General features: G+C 34.1%; 1 protein-coding gene across 17 annotated transcripts in view; it reads left to right on the forward strand.

Moving 5' to 3' along the window:
* Positions 1-4,467: 4,467 nt before the first annotated feature.
* Positions 4,468-21,002, forward strand: part of LOC125263749 (receptor-type tyrosine-protein phosphatase C-like) — a 46,624-nt gene continuing 30,089 nt past the window's right edge. The window contains exons 1-11 of one of the 17 annotated variants that reach the window (XM_048182909.1): positions 4,468-4,808; positions 4,897-4,991; positions 10,127-10,162; positions 10,504-10,557; positions 10,826-10,879; positions 11,869-11,922; positions 14,258-14,326; positions 14,776-14,787; positions 14,966-15,028; positions 17,319-17,339; positions 17,518-17,577. In XM_048182909.1, coding sequence (XP_048038866.1) covers positions 4,937-4,991; positions 10,127-10,162; positions 10,504-10,557; positions 10,826-10,879; positions 11,869-11,922; positions 14,258-14,326; positions 14,776-14,787; positions 14,966-15,028; positions 17,319-17,339; positions 17,518-17,577 — 478 coding nt within the window. In that variant the 5' untranslated portion in view covers positions 4,468-4,808; positions 4,897-4,936. Of the gene's footprint in view, positions 4,809-4,896; positions 4,992-8,438; positions 9,451-10,126; positions 10,163-10,503; positions 10,558-10,825; positions 10,880-11,868; positions 11,923-14,257; positions 14,327-14,775; positions 14,788-14,965; positions 15,029-17,318; positions 17,340-17,517; positions 17,578-21,002 lie in introns of those variants that run through there. The other 16 variants (XM_048182908.1, XM_048182912.1, XM_048182910.1 and 13 more) reach the window with 16 other exon arrangements.

Genomic DNA, 21,002 nt, shown 5'->3' on the forward strand with positions numbered 1-21,002 from the left:
AGTAATTTTTAAACAATAGTTTAAATAAAACTACCCAGCAGGTTAGGCTAACATTTAACCCAAATTGCTGGGTTTGTCCATTTTTAACCCAACTTGGGTTGTTTTTAACACAAAAAAATCAGTCATTAGTGCCTCTAAATACAGTTTTTGGTATAAGAACATTTCTATGATTATGTTTGCAAGCTCCTCTCCTTGTTAAACTCTACAATTTTCAATAGAAATTAGTCTTGCATACCATATAGGACAGAATTGGGATGCGGTCATCGTTAGCACACAACGCCATGCCCCTGAGATGTTTATGCAAGCAGGCGGTACACCATTGTGTGGACCAGTGCCAGACAGCCATGAAACATGATAAATATGGTTGCAAGTGCAACAAAGGTTTCTTTCAGGTCAGAGGGCTAGTTTTATCCTGAAGCAGTCCCTTGAATAGTTGAAAGGTCAGAGAAAAACAGGGAATGGTAACCAGCAGAATTAATTGGTACATGTGTAGTTATTTTCTGTCCACACACAGGTAACAGCTTTCAGCCCAGATTAGATGGAAGATTTTGGTCAAATGACACTTAGCTTAACATAATTTATATTAAGCTGAATATTAAGGTTATTTCTGTCAGCAAGGCACTTAAGACTACACGGTCTGAAGAATAAAATATAGTTCATGTTGTATAAATAAAATGGCTATACTAAAGCATGAATTAGCGTTGTTTGCTAATGCTAGTGTCACTATTTCTGGTGCAACACGAGGTTATAAATATTTGAACTAAACTACCTCAAATCACACAGCTTAAGTAGAAATGCCAATAATTATCTTAGTGATCCGATTAACAAATTATAAAATGGCTGAAAATTCCCATAGACTTCAGTGCCTGATTTAAAATCCCACACAATGTCTTTTCGTCTGAAATGCTATACTAATTCCTCTTCTAATTTGTTATATGTAATAGTAACCAAAGCTATATAGACTAAGAAATGAAACATTACTCGCTCTTTATTTCTTTAGATTGTTTATGTTTTGCAAACTAACCTAGTTTTTTTATTTATAAATGAATTCTTGTAATGTTGTCACATTTTTCTCTGTTGAAAAAACCAGCATATGTTGGTTAGGTATGTTTTGAAGCATGGAAGCCAGTTTATGCTGGTCCTAAACCAGCTTCCATGCTTCAAAACATACCTTCAACAGGGTTATCCATATTAACTCCTATCTCCTCGCTAACTCTCCCGGATGCTACCGAGATTTTCAACTCCAAAAAATATACATTCATTTTATCGTGAAACACACAATCTTAACCACAGTCAACAATGTTGAAATTCCAGGTGCTAGAACATGTGCTGTAATGTGCCACATTTACATTGTTTTTAGTAAGTTCACTTGTAGTGAGTCGATAGGTAATTTTTTTTTCTTCACGCCACAGTACTAGAATTACTCATCGGCCTTTGCAGTTTGTATAAATGTGTGTGGAGTTGACGTGCCTGATGTGTATTTGCTTGTGCACAATTGCAAATGTGCTTTTGATACAGAGAACAGACTTCCGGAAGTGGTTGATCACCCTTTGAGGCAGCCAACTACCCACCGCCTACAATTTAATTGTAGGCACAATGACTGTTTGAGGTTTTATTCCTTGTTTTACACTTTCAAAACATTAATTTTCTTCAGTTTTAAAAAGCAAACTTCAAGAGATGAAACCCTTTAAAAAACCTGTCCCTCATCAAAGCAGATATATTTAGCCTATATTTAGCCCATGAACATTCACACTATACTTGGTATCAATGGCACAAGCTTTGGCAGGAAGTTGATTTTATAGTCTCCGGCACATGTCTTCTGAGCAATAAGTGATGTGAGTGGAAAAAAAAGTGGAAGAAATGATTCATTTTGCCTACAGTTTCTCTTAGAGTACTAAAGAGAAGTAAAGAAAAGAGGAATTTACACACGCACGTAATTCTCACAGTACTTTTATTGCGTTGTATTGGATTTGGTCTAAAAAATCTCTGAATAATCGATCTCTTTGAATTCTCTTCATTGATAATTGATCCCTCAGATATTTGAAGTTCATTACTATCTGACTCTGTTCATACAGTAGGTTGTCAGGTCGAGTTTTCATCTTTGCACGCCTCTTTGTCTCTGTGCTACTTCCTCAAACAGGCGGGAAACCAAAAAAAGAGAGGAGAGAAAAAAAAAGAACAGGCAAGGAAGTGGTATCTTGCAGCGCTGCCTACATGCAGGGCTTGGAAAGTGAGAAATAGTGAAAAAGCAACACAGCTTAAGTTTTGTAAGCTGCGTGAGTCAGTTATAAAATATCAACATCAAAATGTTTAATGAAACTTTTTTAAGTGTACAATATGGCTTCCAGTACCGTATTGTTTTTATAAAATATTTAGAGCATAATAAAACTATTAAAGAGACAAAGTGAAAGCAAAATGTTATTTAATTAAAAATGGTAAAATATATAATACTTGGTATTACAAAATGAGGAAGCAAAGTCACATCACTAAGTTTGGGGTTTATTAATAGTGACCTTTTCGGATCATAAGTCAGATCTTCAGTATATACCGCAGGTATCATAAAGCTCGCATGCACAGGGATGCGGGTGCAGAATTCATTTAAAAGACCTGAGTGGTTGCTAAAACCCTCATCGTTTACAGATAGCAATAGTTTCTAACTAGTCCATCTAATGATATTCAGCCAATTTGCGGACTATTTTTGGACTTGTGTGAATTTTTGCTTGTATTTCATCTCCCTCACATTCACACCACACTTTAAGATCTCAGTGAAAATGCAATAACAAAATTTGTTATTTAAACACTATTTTATCTCATATTTTGAAATATTTCTTGGTGTAATTTGTTTTCTGTGTTTATAATGTCCTCATCTAAAAAAATTTACAAGGCACCACCCCTGGAGAAAACGCCCTTTTTTATGGTGCAGGATGTTCACCAAGGTTAGTAGTTGACCTTAGTGAACATCTCAATATACCTAGGGTACATTTACATGACAACAATGTAGTGTTTGTGTTTTTGAAAAGTTTTGCGTACAGACGGATCTGTGAAAATGATTAAAAGCACTGTATTATTCATGCCAGGCCAGTAGTTGGCGATGTCACGTTGTAAAGAAACACTATGCACCTATAGACTGAACACATGCGCATGACTTCCACGTTTTCATGTTTGGGTTTTTGTAGTTTACATGGAGATGATGTAAGGGTATCATTTTCAAAAAACTTGCACTTTGAATCCCATTTTCAAAAGCTTGCGTTTTCAGGCCCCAAAAACGCAGTTGTCGTGTAAATAAATGACCAAAATGCATAAAAAGTTTTCAGTTTTTAGTTAGGCCGTGTAAACGGCCCCTCAGTGATTACCAATCAGAAGCCAGGATTTGTTTTAATATATATAAACTAGTAAAGTGAAATCCCTATTCCACTATTCATTCTAGTGCTATTCCAGATGGAGGTCATAGGAACGAAACATTGCTGAAATGTTCCTGATTTCTCTTTGCTAATTTATATCGGGTTTTAATTATTGCCTTTGTCCTACGTGTATAGGTATAAATATAGAGTCAAATAAAATATTCATAAAAAAATCATATTTTAACTGCTAAGAAACACTACGCGCCTATAGACTGAACGCATGCGCATGACTTCCACGTTTTCACATGTTTGCGTTTTTGTAGTTTACATGGAGATGATGATGATGGTATCATTTTCAAAAAACTTTGAATCCCGTTTTCAGACGCTTGCATTTGTAAATGAATGACCAAAACACATAAGTTTTCTGTTTTTAGGTGTTGTGTAAACGGCCCCTTAGTGATGACCAATCAGAAGCCAAGATTTGTTTTAATTTATTTTATTGTCTATTGTCTATTTTATTGTCTCTATTATTAGTTTATTTTATAATATTGCTGTATCCTGTGTATTTTGGTGAGTAATTCATGTACTTGTAAAAAATATACAAAATATATGAAGGAATATGTGTGTGTGTCTGTGTGTGTGTGTATATATATATATATATATATATATATATATATATATATATATATATATATATATATATATATATGTAGCGTGTAAAGAGAAATCCCACACACTATTCCAACAAAAATTGTCAGTTTATTCAGCAATGTTTCAGTCTCGGACCTTCATGTCTGATGGAGGTCATGGGACCAAAACTTTGCTGAAATGTTGCTGATTTCTCTTTACTAATTTTTATTGGGTTTTAATTATTGCCATATAAATATAGAGTAAAATAAAATATTTATACAAATGTCATATTTTAACTGCTACTTACAGTCCTTGAATTTAACTACACTTCCCAAAGTACTGATATTTATTGCAGTAATATTGTGTCCGGCTAATTTAATTATCTTCACTGAAAGAAAACTTGTTTATCTTTCAACAGAAGAAGAGGAACATTTAGGTTTTGGCATGCTTAGATCGGTGAAGTTAAGTAACAATTTCTGCTTCGCTGATGACATTTGACTTGAATTGCTCATATGTTCAAGTTAAGGTGATTTTAATTCAAAATCTTCTGGAGGGGCTGTTCTCACTGTGGATGCAGGTCGTCAAACAAACAAAGCACAAATGAGATCATTTTCTCTCATTTCTCATTTGAAGGACATGACACAGTACAAGGCGAGAGATGTGTGGCGTAGATGAAATTGCAACTTCCTGTTAAGAAAGGGCCTTAACGCAAAGCTGAAGGGGAGAGTGTCTCTGGCACTGCTCTGCTGTCTCTAGACCCTAAAAACATCTTAAGGATTTTTTTGAAGGTGAACACTCACCAGCAACAGGACCGACTGATTAGACGCATAAGAACACGTAAGATTAAATGAAAACAGAGCAAGAGATGCCAGAAAGCCATTACGCATTCTGATGGTTAACCCAGATCTGTGTCTGTTTCAAATAGGACATATGGTGTCTTAGAAGAGGCGTTTGAACCCTTGGATATGGCGAGATTTTTTGCACTAGGACCCTTGGTATTGGTCCTATGCTTGGTCTTATGTAAGTACAAAACTTTATAGGTTTTTTTTATAGATAGAAAGATTTTTTGACACAGGATATTTTTATGTTTTTATGGTAACTAATTTTGTGAATTAATGATGTAGATTGATTCATAGTTTGGTCCAGTTTCTGTGTTGTGTAACATCGCATCATTCAGTTCATTGAAACTTATTTACCATCACTAGTTATCAGTTTAAGTACTGAATTTAAGATGAATGAGTGTGTCCATAAATCTTGACGGACGTCAATGATGATCAAATCTTAGTGTGTACATTCAGGACAAACAATTTTACGGCCTGAGCCCTCAATTTATTTGAAGTATTTTATCTGTAATTATTGGCAGTATTATTATTTTACTGAGAATCGCCATCATCGTTGACTGAGAAGAAGGGGAATTCTCTTTATCCTGCCAAAGTGAGAAGTTGTTGCTTTGTAAAGCATCAGAGTGAAGGCGAAATGTTGCAAAAGAGCGCTTTGCAAAACATTTAACTTGATCTTTCAAAAGGGTCTGTGGCAGGACTCTTGCGAGGTGTGTTGGGTTCTAGATTGTGTTACCTGGTAAAGGAGCTGTCAAAGATCAGGTTGCTTTGGGTGTGTCCCCTTAAACTTGCTTGAGGTTCTGCTAGATTTGACCGGTGCTGAGGCCGAGCTGACAGTCAATATTTCCTGCTTTCATCTGCCACATTTTGATGGGGGTTGTTGACAATCTATTTGTTATTTTATAGAGTTCTGTTCTGCTGTCTTAAAAGTAAAGGCTCTTGAGTTGTTCTTGTGAAGAACATTTTTGACATTCTTGAGTTGAGTTCTTTGGAATTATTTCTGGGGAAATTGCATCAGCCTGTAAAACCCTTTTTGGTTGCAACTGAAACTTGTTTTTTTTTTTTTTTTTTTTTGCACATTTAGTAAAATTATGTAATAATATAATACAATATAATATATGTACATTTTATCATTTTAAATAATAATTTTTTAATCATGTATTTTCATTAATGTAATTTACTAAGCAAATTCCTGTCCTTAATATAATATAATAATTATAATAATATAAATAAATAGGTTTTCATAGCAAATTACATTTTATTAAAAACATTATTTAAAAATAATGTACATTTTAGAATTTTATATAATATATTTGTTTAATATTTTAATATTCTTATGCGTTGTTTAGCCTTATTATTTAATTTAATGTAATATTAAGATAACAAGGATAGAAACTTTCCTTAGTAAATTTTACACTTTATCGAAAATTGTATTATATTATATTTTTATCTGACGCTCTTTTGGATGTCACATTGCACGATGCTCTTGAACATGATGTCTTGCTGCACATGCCTTTGACCACTTCCTCGTTCCATTTTGAGCCGGTTTCTATGCCTCGTAATTTGCCGGCTAAAATGGTGCTCGTGAGAGTTACTGAAGATGTGCCGTGAGCCGTGTATAATCTAAATATCTTTTGACTATATATAAAAATGCTGTGGGTTGAGACTGTATGAGAATCCTTGTGACTGCACTGTACATGCAAATCACATAGAAAAGGAAGCCAAAGATCGAAAGATGGGCCTATGAGTGAGACTGAGGCCTAAGAGTCAATGCTCAGGGGAATATTCATGAAATCAGTATATGATGCTGCTTTACAGGCTTATTTGGATGCTGTCTTTAATTGTTAAAGGGTTAGCTCATCTGAAAATGAAAATTCTGTCATTTTATACTCACTCCCATGTCGTTCCAAACATGTGTGACATTCTTTCTTCTGCTTTCTGTGGAACGCAAAAGAAGATATTTAGCTGAATGTTGACGCTGCACCTTTCCATACATTGAAAGTTAATTGTGACCAAAGGCTGTTAAGTATCAAAATGACTAAATACATCATAAAAGTAGTTCATACTGCTATATTCCGAGTATTCTGAAGTCAGACAATAGTTTTTTGTGAGGAACAGACCGAAATTTAAGTCTTAAAAAAACTAAATCTGCATACAAATGTGTCAAGGCATGGAATATACTACATGTGTCACATTGACTATGTTAAATTGACTTTTACTGCTTTTTTGTCATTTGTGGAGCTTGACAGTTCATGGCATTCAGCATCATGAATATCCAATATCATCAATATCATTTTGTGGTCCGCAAACCATAATTTTTACATCAGAATTGCTCATATAGCTTCTTAACATGTCCAATTTCTATAGCTTCCATGCCTATTTACACTTAATCATCAAAACCCAATTTTCATATATTGTTAGATTTTTGTAACAAGCTGAGTTTTGTTGTACATAAAAGCATTGAATTAGTGTTGACTTCATGTCTGCATGTCATGAATGAGGCCGTATAGACTGTACATATACTTGAACTCTGCGGTAACTAGGCAATTGTCACATTGTGTTGACCAAATGCGCCACCTGCATTATTTTTGATTGTGGGCGGTTGCCTGGCTTCATTTGTCAGAAGAGTAAATTGGCACAGTTTTTTACAAACCAACAATTATCCAGTAAACGAGTATTTGCTTGAATTCAAGTGTAAATATAATATCATAGGTAGAAAGATGTATGGTTTTTAACCAGTATGTTTCTTTAATTCACTCTCAAAATATCTTCAAAATCTTATAAGATGAGAGATACATGTCACAACTTTGGTGTTAAAGTTATTCTTGTGATTTTTAACTAGCATACAACTTAAGTCTGATATGTCTGATATGTAACTAGTAAGGACTTTAATGGCATGTCCTTCAGCTTAATGGCCTTTAAATAGTTTTTAACCAATTCTATCCAAAAAAAAAAAAAAAAAGAAGATAAACTTAAGTAAAATGAATAATAATACACTTACTGCCTTATATTTTTAAATAGTAGTGGTGTCCTGCAGTTTAAACTTTTGCAATTTATTGTAAAAGGCCAAAACGATGAAACACAACTGAAAAAACATCTTCTTACAGTGTTGATGAAACGAATTTGAGAAGGAATTATTTGAACATTTATAGACTAATCGTGAAGATTATTGGGCCTAATAATAATTGTTTTAAAACCAATGCGTAATATGATATTCGACCATTATTACTGAATATAGTTGATAAACAGTACTGTGCAAAAGTCTTAGGCCACCAGAAGCTTTGTTGTTTTAATAACCATCCATATTTATTTTTCAGTCTCTTTATTATGATACAAACATAAATACAGGAAATATGTACACAAAATGTAAAAAAAAAAATGCAGAACAAAATGGCTTCTTTAAGCAAAAATCAGTATTTAGTGTGACTTCCTGGACTGCTTCCAGTTTCTCAAAGAAGAAACTCTGAGAAACTTCTCATCAGATTTTTAAAGGTTTTCTTGGCCTTCCAGTCCTTTTCCTTTCCATGTAGGTTTAAAAGAGCTGGTTCCTGCTATTGCTCGAAGTGTAAGGGGAGGTCACTAAATACTTACTACATTCAAATGTATTCTGATTATATTCTAATAAAGAGACTTAATTATAATTATATATGGTCATTATATCATGGCTAAAACAACATCTAATGGTGGCCTAAGAATTTTGCACAGTAATGTACATTGTTTTAAAAGTCCATGTTTGTGGATATAGTGCAGTTTGGAGGTTTAGATAATACTTTAAATAACTTGCAGAAGATTTAGGTTTATGCAAACTTCACTACTGTCACTGTGGTCTGTTTGACAAGGCAGTAAAATTAAAATATAATATTTTTTAAAAGAATCCTCTAAAATGAGACATACGAAACAGGCAATTTAAAGTCATTATTCTCATGCTGTCATGTTCCATGTAATGGGTGGACCTGCTAAAACAGCCACGCTCAGAATGCACGCACCTCAAGTTGTGAACCAAGTCGAGCAAAACCACATCCGGCAAAGAAAATAAATGAAAAAGTACTGCTTGCTCTGACACTTGAGTTAAAATGCCAGTTACTAAAAGTTAAGGTAAGATTAAGACGTTTTCAGAATGCTAAAAATAAGACATATAAGGGTTAAAAATCACCAGATTTGACATTGCATTAGGTGAATGCATTGATTATTAATGAAACTGCACTACATACTTAGTTGACTTACATATGATGTAGTCAAAGCTCTCATGTAAACGATAACGAATTGCATAGATATAATTTGCATATCTATAGATATCTTATTATCTACCCCCCACTCTCAGAAGTTTTTCTGACCCCTCCCCCTTCGGCACACGCTCAGTATATGAGTGACACAACCATACGCTGGCGAACAGAAGAAAAAAGAAAGCAAAAAGTGCCTGAGCCTTGAGAACGGGGGAAGGGTTTTGTCAAGCTACAGGAAGCTGTGGTTGAGAAACTGAAATTGTTTGTATGCGCTCTTCGTTTCCATGGCAGCCAGGTCGCGCCACATACAGACCACTGCTAGTAACTCCCTTCCCTTTTTCTGACCAAAGCCAATGGTTTTACAAGGAGACTGTGTTTCACTTGGGTTTCAAAGAATTGAACTGCTGAATATACTGTGTGAGTGTTTTGGTTTGCGATAGTTGACTTGTTTCTAAATGAAACCGCTTTTCAGTTGTCAGTGAACTTTTTCTCATTTTTTTGTTTGGTTACACTTCTTTTTGATTGGTCCCCTTTAGACATTCTCTGTTGAAATATAAGTAATGTTGCACCTAGAAGTCACCTAACTCTTATTAGAGTTTTAGTAGACTGTTAGGCGTTAGGGTTAGCAGAATAAAGTTGACATGTACTTGCATAAGTTACTTATAGTCGGTAGAACGTGTGTTGGGGAGCATCAAAATAAAGTGTAACCATTTGTTTTTTTCTAAATGATTTGTACATGCTGTCAAATGCAGTCTGCTTTGGTAAATCATTTTTTTTTAAAATCCAGTTTTAGAGAACAAATTTCTACAAATGCCCTACACCATCCAGGAATCATTTTCTAAAATAAGTATTTTTTTTTTGTTGTTGTTGTTTTTGTATGTTTCAAATATTGTGCTGTTTCTAGTGAAAACTGAGATTGGCTTTTTCTTCTACCTTTCAGCATATAAGATATTGGCTTCATCAACCAAGGTCTAATTAGAAAATATGCAGCTTGCTAGAGAAAATTGCTTCTTTGGTCTTAAATATAAATTTGTAGTGTTTGTATTTATATCCTGTAGTTGACTATCTAAACTGAACTTGCTTTTTTCTTTAGCCACAGGCCCCTTACCCGCACACATGAATGACGATGGTAATGATTATCCTTTTTTGACATTATGTGACATTTCATATCTTTTATTGTTGACCTTGATGGCAGTGCACTAAATTAAACGTTATTGTATTGTGGTGCAAATTCTTCTCTCATTTAAAATGGCTAATGCTAAAGCTAATACAGTAGTTAATTAATTTGATATTGGCTTCTATACTCCTAACTTTTATCATGCAAACTCTTCATAAATAGAGATTTAATTTGAAAGTGTACGGCTTGCTAGAAAAAGCTTCTTTGACCTTTTCTGTAGGTTTGTAGTTTTACAGTGTTTGTAGTTCTTTCCTCTAGTCAGCTATCTCAAATGAACTTGCTTTTTCCTTTAGCCGCAGGCCTCTTACCCGCACACACGACTCAAGTCTCAGAACCAGGAGAAGAAGGTAATATTCATCCTCCCTTGACATGCTCTCTCAGTCAGTGATGATTAAGGATGTACAACATGATAAAAAAGAAAATAAAATCTACTTTACACACATGTGGCAAGTTCTCAGATTTAGACATTTGTAAGATATTTATTAATAGAGATTTAGTTTGAAAGTGTAGCTTGCTAGAAGCTTCTTTGTCCTTTTGTGTAGGTTTGTAGTTTTACAGTGTTTGTAGTTCTTTCCTGTAGTTGACTATCTCAAATGAACTTGATTTTTCCTTTAGCCGCAGGCCTCTTACCCGCACACACGACTCAAGTCTCAGAACCAGGAAAAGAAGGTAATATTCATCATCTTTTGACATGCTCTCTTGCAGTCAATGACGAGTAAAGATGGACGAGATGATGAAAAAGAAAATTACAAATTTAAAATCTAAACAAATGTGGCAAGTTCTCAGATTTAGACATTTGTAAGATATTTATCACTAGAGATTTAATTTGACAGCTTGCTAGAAGCTTCTTTGTCCTTTTGTGTAGGTTTGTAGTTTTACAGTGTTTGTAGTTCTTCATGTGGTCGAGTCAGTGACAAGTAAGGATGTACATGATGAAAAAGAAAATTACAAATTTAAAATCTACTTTACACATACATGGCAAGTTTGTCTTAGATTTAGACATTTGTTTAAATTGTTCATACCGATTTCTACAAAAAAGCAATAACTTTAAAAATGTAAAGTGGTGTAACCATCAAGCATGGCACTTAACCCATTTGTGCCCAATAGTCAAGTTCTCAGATTTAGACATTTGTAAGATATTTATCAATAGAGATTTAATTTGAAAGTGTACGGCTTGCTAGAAAAAGCTTCTTTGACATTTTGTGTTGGTTTGTAGTTTTAGAGTGTTTGTAATTCATTCCTGTAGTCGACTATCTTAAATGAACTTGCTTTTTCCTTTAGCCACAGGCCCCTCACATGCACACATGAGTAAAAATGATAATGATTACCCCTTTTTGACATTATGTGACATTTCATATCTTTTATTGTTGACCTTGATGGCAGTGCACTAAATTAAACGTTATTGTATTGTGGTGCAAATTCTTCTCTCATTTAAAATGGCTAATGCTAAAGCTAATACAGTAGTTAATTAATTTGATATTGGCTTCTATACTCCTAACTTTTATCATGCAAGCTCTTCATAAATAGAGATTTAATTTGAAAGTGTACGGCTTGCTAGAAAAAGCTTCTTTGACCTTTTGTGTAGGTTTGTAGTTTTAGAGTGTTTGTAGTTCTTTCCTGTAGTTGACGATCTCAAATGAACTTGCTTTTCCCTTTAGCCACAAGCCCCTCACCCGCACACATGGCTCAAGTCTCAGAACCAGGAGCAAAAGGTAATATCATCGCCTTTTGACATGCTCTCTTGCAGTCAATGATGAGTTAGTATGGACTAGGGGTGTCCAAACTACGGCCCGCGGATGAATTTTAAGCGGCCCGCAGCTTGTCTATTAAAATATATTATGTGTGGCCCGCATGTGGCCCGCCATGCATTATTTACAAATCGTGCAGTTTCACAATGTCAACACAAGGCGGCAGTACTAGATTTTATGCAAGGGAAACATTAACGCACCAAAAGCGGAACGAAATAGAGCTGCTTGTGCGCACCGCGCGACTCACAAGCTCACAAATGTGTTTACTTGCTGAGCGTCTCGAGACCACCAAACAGCTGGTGAGAAGTGTTCAAGTTCGGCGTAGAGGTCTCAGGTACAAGCAAATCTCTCTGTGATCTGACAGTTTAAAGCCAGTTGAAACAGCGCTGACTATCAACAACACTAACGTGCAAATCAGGAGAAACATTGAGCCGATCCAGTTAGAATACTTTTAAACCAACAATTCACCATGGATTTACTGTGGTAACACTAACTGTAACCATGGTATATTGCCAGAAATTTAAGTTAATATCTTATTTTATTTAATTTTTAATGTAGACTTGTATTAAATGCCAATAAGGCCATATTACAGACTATTTATGTCATAAACTTGCAGTTTTGTGCATTCGTATTTATATTAAATGTGTTTATAGACTAAATACCTTAAAGCCTTTCTACATATAGAAACAATATTTTTACTTTTTACCATGTAGTTAAGTGCCATGTGTGGTTTTACCTATGGTGATCTAATTAGAGTACTTTTAATTTAAATAAGAATAGAGTTCTAACTCAGTAATAACATTTAAATTTCACCCTTTAAAAACGAGGTTAAGTTTTATAGATATAGTTTATGTATTAAATTTGCATATGTGTCCTATCTCAAAGTACTCTACTGTCAGCTCAAGCTTTTGTCAAATCTGTTATGATTTCAAGAAACAAAACATATAGGCCTAAAGAAATTTTTATATATATATATATATATATATATATATATATATATATACCGGCCCCCAGATGTGTCCACGACATCGAATCTGGCCCCCTTTTAAAAAAGTTTGGACACCCCTGGACTAGATGATGAAAAGAAAATTACAAATTTAAAATCTCCTTTAACACACATGTGGCAAGTTCTCAGATTTAGACATTTGTAAGATATTTATCACTAGAGATTTAATTTGAAAGTGTACAGCTTGCTTAAAGCTTCTTTGACCTTTTGTGTAGGTTTGTAGTTTTACAGTGTTTGTAGTTCTTCATGTGGTCGAGTCAGTGACAAGTAAGGATGTACATGATGAAAAAGAAAATTACAAATTTAAAATCTACTTTACACATACATGGCAAGTTTGTCTTAGATTTAGACATTTGTTTAAATTGTTCATACCGATTTCTACAAAAAAGCAATAACTTTAAAAATGTAAAGTGGTGTAACCATCAAGCATGGCACTTAAAAATGTGTTTTATATATTTTAAAAATATTTTTTATTATTATATGTATTATGCTATATTTTAAACATATTTTAAAGATGGAAATAATTTTTATACATTCATATGTAAATATTACATTTTTAATGAATATCAAACCGTTTTTCCACTTTTGCTTTCTATATCTGTTATTGTTGACATTGAAGGTTGTTACAGCAGTTTCTTTCAGTTTTTCCCCTCTGTTTGGCCTAAAATCATTCAGTTTGTGTCACTCTCTATATATTTGCAGCCTTTAGCCACTGCTTACAACTCTCTGGATCCTTCAAAGATGAAAGCAACTCACTCTAGCTAAATGTTTACACTTTGAATTCTTGCACCTGGGAGCGATATAAGTCAACAAAACTATGACTAAAAAGATTATTATTTCCTACTAAAGCAAAGCAGTATTTGACTCCGGTCAAGCGTTCCCATAGCAGACTGGTGGAAGTGGCCTTGGATGGCAACATGCCCAGTGCAAAAGGGAAGATAACAACCTTTTTGATTTTAAATTTTTTTGTTCACCTTTCTACTGAAGAGGCAGTAAAGTTTTATTGAAAGCCCATTTAGCCAGCCGTGAAGTACCCATTTAATATATATACACTATCATTCAAAGTTTGGGACCAAGGAATGCCATCCTTACTGAATGAAAGTATCAGTTTCTTTAGTACACTGGTTCAATTAATAAAAATGCAATTTCTAAAAAAAAAAATGTACTCATTTCTGTAATTTAGCTTTTTGTGGTTAGTACTGCATTCGGTGTATTAATCTTGTTGAAATGTGTAAACTTTATTCATAAGGACTCTTTTGGATCCAGTTTAAACAATATGATTATGTCAAATAGGTTCTGCTGACTCATCCAACAATCTCACGCAACCCACTTCTGTCCCTCCAAACCCACCTAACCCTACAGGTAACCATGACAACACCCATCACCACAGCGGACACACACTCCAGCATTATATCTCTCTATCAATCACTTTCACTCATGACCTCTGACCTCCATCCTTCTATCGTGCTGCATTGCAATCTCACCACAACTATCTCTGTCCTTCAAACTCGCATCACCATTCTGGTTTACAGTAACTGCAATTATGAATTAGTGTTATAGGCAAAGTTACATTTTTATAACATTGATAATCTAAATCAATTAGAATGTGAAGTCTAAGACATGAATTATATGTAAAAAAATACTGCTAACAGATGTTTTGTGTTGGTAAGGTAATGTGGGTAAGTAGCTGCACATCATGCAGTAGTTTCAGTTCAATCACCCTTTGATTCCTAGAAATAATTAAAAGTTCAGTTGCATAATGTGATTCTGATTCAGTTAATTAATAAAGTTTCATCTCACACTTTCCACAGGTTCAGCAGAAGGTATGTGTCACTCTTTATCCATGCCATTTCTCTTATGCTGGTGATTTGTGTGTGTGTGTGTGTGTGTGTGTGTGTGTGTGTGTGTGTGTGTGTGTGTGTGTGTGTTGGGTCAGAAAATACATATGTGAGAACTTGATATGCTGAGATATATTTTCATGGTGTCAATCCATCATTACAGACACTCAGTCAAACTCCTCCACTCTTGTCTTTTCATCAAACACACCTGCACCTACCATAAAAGGTAAAGCTGACATCACATCATCAAACTCACACTCCTGCATTATTATTATTCTCTCACTCTCTGACCTCCATCTTCCCATCATTCCATGCTATAAGCACACCATCATTGAGCAAGAGGTGTTATTTATTTATTAGATGTTCATTTATTTGTTTGTCCCAAGCAAGTCCTTTTTAGGCCATACCAGGCTTCACATTACGTCGATCAGGCAATATTGTTAATATTAAACATCTATTTTTGTTTATCATAAAGAAATCCAGATCCAGTGCTCAAACAACCCTAAAACCAAGAGATCTAGTTTAAAGCACATATGCCAAGTTCTTGGAAACTTAGAAACCCAAAAAATACCAAATACAAAAAAATTAATAAATAACTTGTGGTATAAAATATCACATGCACATGGTATAGCCTTCAAATAAAAAAAAGTTTTACTATTTATTACTACATTAACATGCCCCTATTATGCTTTTAATATTAATATTTAATATTACCTTCGATGCAGTGTGTAATATAATTGTTTGTGAATGTAAAAGGTCTGCAATGTTTCAAACCTGCACAACAAATAAAGTTATTGAGTCCTGTCATCGCCTGGTGCTACACAAGTGTTTTGCAGAAATCGTTTTCACGTCCTGCGCCACGTTGTTTAAATAGCAAATGCATTTGCGCCCATTTGTGCACCCATGGGCGTGCTGGTCTGAAAACGAGGTGTGTTCAGGTGCGTGTTGCTATTTTGAGGCAACTGAAATAGACTCTAAATTGACTAAATTTTTTTGTTATTTAAAGTTTGTGTTAGTAATATGGGCATGTAGGCGGGTGCTCAATGCACATACACTCTGCTTATTACACACACAGGGAAGCGCAGCAGCACACAAACATGCCAAATATTACAAATAAAAGGATTACAACATAAAAGATATTATTGTGTGCATAATTATAAAATGCTTTGGTGGAATCTGGCTTGTCCCTCAGTTCGTCTGCTCGCGCACAAGTAGATCCGTTTCCTCGCTAGAGAGGTGTTCGGTTTTTCCACTTGCAAATTCCTCCATGTAAATAGTGAATTCGCCATGGCGTGAGCACAACGGGCTTTTAAAGGTAATGGGAGATGAGACTCTGATTGGTTTATTGCATAATACGCCCCATACACAACCATTACTCATTAAGAGAATAGGGACAACCATTTTAGACCATGCGCCGGGCGCACCGACCATTTCTCCCGTCATTAAACTAGCAAAAGTTGATTCATACATGCCCTAAGTGCACTTGCACCATGCGCTTCAGACTGTGTGCTTATGTGTAAATCCACTTTGCATGTGCTTCCAAAGGATGAAGACTCAAACTGATACAGTAAAACCAGCACAACCATTACTGTCTGTATCACTATGTTTGCTAATGATCTGAAGTGAAATAGGCCTTATTCAGGGTAGACGCCATGTTTAATTTAACAGGATTAAAACTATAGACTGTAAAAAAAGATGGACGATGTGTATTCTCTTCGTTCCACTGTTAGAAAAATGAAGCCAAAATGTCCCAGAAATGGCAGTTGACATTTTGCGCTAATGACGTCATTTGGAGCCGGAGTCTGCAGTGATCCTGAGGTGGAGCTGTATATCACACCTATATACTCCCTCAGACATTGCACCCGTTTTCACAACATCAGATAACTAACTAAAACCAAACTCATTGGAAAAGCAAACACTTGAACATACATTAGAGTGAGGGTGGGGTGGGGTTTATGAACTATACTGCAGCCAGCCACCAGGGGGCGATCAAAACATTTCCTCACTATTTAGGACCTGTTTAGCTCATGGTAGACCAATCACAACAGACAGGCTGAGAAATGTAATGTTTGTTTGTTTTTTGTTTTTTTTACTTTGGATGCATGTAATCCTATTGTAGGAGACCTCAAGGGACCTTTAAAATAGCATAATAGGGGCACTTTAATTTGTGAAAAAATGTCCATCATAGAAAAGTTGTATTCAAGAAATTTGGATTTTGAAATTATTCCTATTACTAGAAATTCTTAAGCATCATTTCTCTTATATCTATACATTCCTCTGTAATAGTGCTTTTCATTGATGGTGTATATGTCTGTTTTGACAGAAAAAAAAAAAAAAAACATTGCGAAATGCAGCTAGCCACATAATTGTGCATAGAAAAGCCTTATAAGTTTTTTAAAAAGCATGAGAAAACACTTCCCCTTGGCATAAAAGCTGTTTACTCTCTTGATTCTCAGTATGCATAATATAATTCTTATGACGTTAATTAATAAGTTTTTATCTTGCACTTTCAACAGACTCAGCAAAGGACAAAAACGGTAAGTGTCACTTTATGTCTGTTATGCTGATACTGATGCCTGATTTGAACTTGTGGGTCAGAAATATATATATATATATATATATATATATATATATATATATATATATATATATATATATATATATATATATATATATGCTTGAATATTCTTTCATGGTGTCAATCCATCATTACAGACACTCAGTCAAACTCCTCCACTCTCGTCTCATCAAACACACCTGCACCTACCATAAAAGGTAAAGCTGACATCACATCATCAAACTCACACTCCTGCATTATTATTATTCTCTCACTCTCTGACCTCCATCTTCCCATCATGCCATGCTACAAGCACACCATCATTGAGCAAGAGGTGTTATTTATTTATTTATTTATTTATTATTTGAGACCCAAGCAAACCCATTTAGACTATGTAGGCTTCACATTTAAAATCCTACGGTATATTAATATTAAACATTTATTTTTGTTAACCAAAGTTCCAGTTCATGTGGAATGAATTTACCTTAATTCATTTTGAAGGTAAAAATATCTGTGTACATTTATATTTAAATATTAAAAAATATATCACAGATATCTATTTATAGTACATTTTATTGTTGACATGCAACCACTAAAGTGATGGTATTTTTGTGCAAAAAGCCCAGTACAATATTTATTAAATATTTCATTCATATTTATATTAAATTACTTCATATTATATTTCATCTTTTTTATTCATATTCTCTACATAAATGTAACATTTTATTAATCAAATGATCATTATCATGAAGGGGCCATTTCTACACTAAAACCGACTCTTACATAAATCTCACCCTCACTCACCCCCTCGCAACAACACAACACCAGCCCTACTGCAGGAAACAGTGCGTTTAATGTTGTATTTCATGGTTTTTATTCAAAGCTGTAAAAAAAAAAAAAAAAAAAAAAAAAAAAAAAAAGCTTTTCTTAACAATCCTACTGCGTTTTAGATTATGGGAGGCACTTCCTGTTTGGGGAAGTTTCACTTAAAAAGACTGAAACAAATCATTTCAAATCATAATGTTCTTTTTATGTTCTATTTTCATATGTCAGGAAAATAACGTAACTTGTGGTATTAAATGTGACGTGGTATAAAAAGAAAATCTATGGCAAGAGCTCTTTTCAGTCACTGTGTTCTTTTTTTCTCCTTATTTTCTTTTATTCCCCTTTGCATTCCGCTGAAAAAAGACAATACTGTTCATTTGTGGTCACTGGAATGCAGAACCTCTCGTTTTTCTCCCCAAATCCTCACGTCTCTTTCCAAGTGTGTTTTCACAATTTAATATGTAATTGTCTCCCCTTTTTATTTTTTAATCACTATTAGCAGTGTGTACGGTTTCTAAAGCAGAGGTAAAGTAAATACAATATTTGTCTGTCAGAATTACGGAAATCACTTTGAAATATTATCAGGCGATGTTCCAGTTAATTTTGATGAAGGTGCAATTACAGACATATTACAGTGATAGGTGTTTTTACCACATCCATAATATTGCTGCAGAAATTTTTTTAACATTTCTAAAATTTCCTTTTTTACATTGTGATAATATTAATACATTTCAATTTTTTAAGGACATTTTTTACAAAAAACAAACAAACAAAAAAAAACTGGTATACTATATGGGTCGCCATGTAATGTCCAAACTTCTTGCATCGTATACAGGAGTGTGTAAAAGTATTTATAAGAGAAACATTTTATTTGATCTAATAATCATTATCATTTAGTGAATAATACTAAAAAAAATCCTGACAAGCACATCAACCTCACCCCCACTCAACTCCACGCAACAACAAAACACCAGTCTCTCTGCTGGAAACACTGTATTTAACATCATATTTCATGTTTTATTATTATTTATCAATTTAGCAGTTTTCCTTCAGTCTATATCAGTGGTGTCCAACCCTGCTCCTGGAGGGTCACTGTCCTGCAATGTTTAGCTCCAACCCCAATTAAACACACCTGAACCAGCTAATCAAGGTCTTACTAGACATAGGCCTACCAGAAACTTCCAGACTGGTGTGTTGAGGCAAATTGGAGCTAAAATCTGCAGGACAGTGGCCCACCAGGACCAAGTTTGGACACCCCTGGTCTATATCATGTAAATAAATTATCGCATTGTTGAGCTAATACAGTTTATGGTAATAATAATCTGTTCCATATTGACATTTTTGTACAAAAGAACAATCTGGTACAATATTGGGTGATATCCAACATTTTTAAATCTCATACTGTGTAAAAGAATTTCTAAAAGAAACAATTTAGGCCTATTTGATCTAATAATTATTATCATTTATGTGGTAATACTAAAGAAATCCAGACAAGCACATTAACCTCACCCCCACTCAACTCCACGCTACAACAAAACACCAGTCCTTCTACAGGTAACACTGTATTTAGCATCATATTTCATGTCTTATTATTAATATATATCAATTTATCAGTTTTCCTTCAGTCTATATCATGTAAATAAATTAGCATATTGTTGAGCTAATGCAGTTTATTGTAATAATAATCAGTTATGCATTGACATTTTTGTACCAAAAAACCTTCTTACATGTCATACTATGCAAAACTATTCATAAGAGAAACAATTTATTTGATCTAATAATTACTGTCATTTTTATGGTAATACTAAAGAAATCCAGACAAGCACATTAACCTCACCCCCACTCAACTCCTCGCAACAACAAAACACCAGTCCTTCTACAGGTAACACTGTATTTAACATCATATTTCATCTCTTATTATTAATATATATCAATTTATCAGTTTTCCTTCAGTCTATATCATGTAAATAAATTAGCATATTGTTGAGCTAATGCAGTTTATGCTAATAATTGGTTTTGTGTTGACATTTTTGTACAAAAGAAATCTCATACTGTGTAAAAGAATTTCTAAAAGAAACAATTTAGGCCTATTTGATCTAATAATTATTATAATTTTTATGGTAATACTAAAGAAATCCAGACAAGCACATCAACCTCACCCCCACTCAACTCCTCGCAACAACAAAACACCAGTCCTTCTACAGGTAACACTGTATTTAACATCATATTTCATGTCTTATTATTAATATATATCAATTTATCAGTTTTCCTTCAGTCTATATCATGTAAATAAATTAGCATATTGTTGAGCTAATGCAGTTTATTGTAATAATAATCAGTTATGCATTGACATTTTTGTACCAAAAAACCTTCTTACATGTCATACTATGCAAAACTATTCATAAGAGAAACAATTTATTTGATCTAATAATTACTGTCATTTATGTGGTAATACTAAAGGAATCCAGACAAACACATCAACCTCACCCCCACTCAACTCCTCGCAACAACAAAACACCAGTCTCTCTGCAGGTAACACTGTATTTAACATCATATTTCATGTCTTATTATTAATATACAGTACAGTCCAAAAGTTTGGAACCACTAAGATTTTTAATGTTTTTAAAAGAAGTTTCGTCTGCTCACCAAGACTACATTTATTTAATTAAAAATACAGTAAAAAACAGTAATATTGTGAAATATTATTACAATTTAAAATAACTGTTTTCTATTTGAATATATTTCACAAAATAATTTATTCCTGTGATGGCAAAGCTGAATTTTCAGCATCATTACTCCAGTCTTCAGTGTCACATGA

This window comes from Megalobrama amblycephala, linkage group LG2 (genome assembly GCF_018812025.1).
Source record: "Megalobrama amblycephala isolate DHTTF-2021 linkage group LG2, ASM1881202v1, whole genome shotgun sequence".
Classification (NCBI taxonomy): Eukaryota; Metazoa; Chordata; class Actinopteri; order Cypriniformes; family Xenocyprididae; genus Megalobrama; species Megalobrama amblycephala.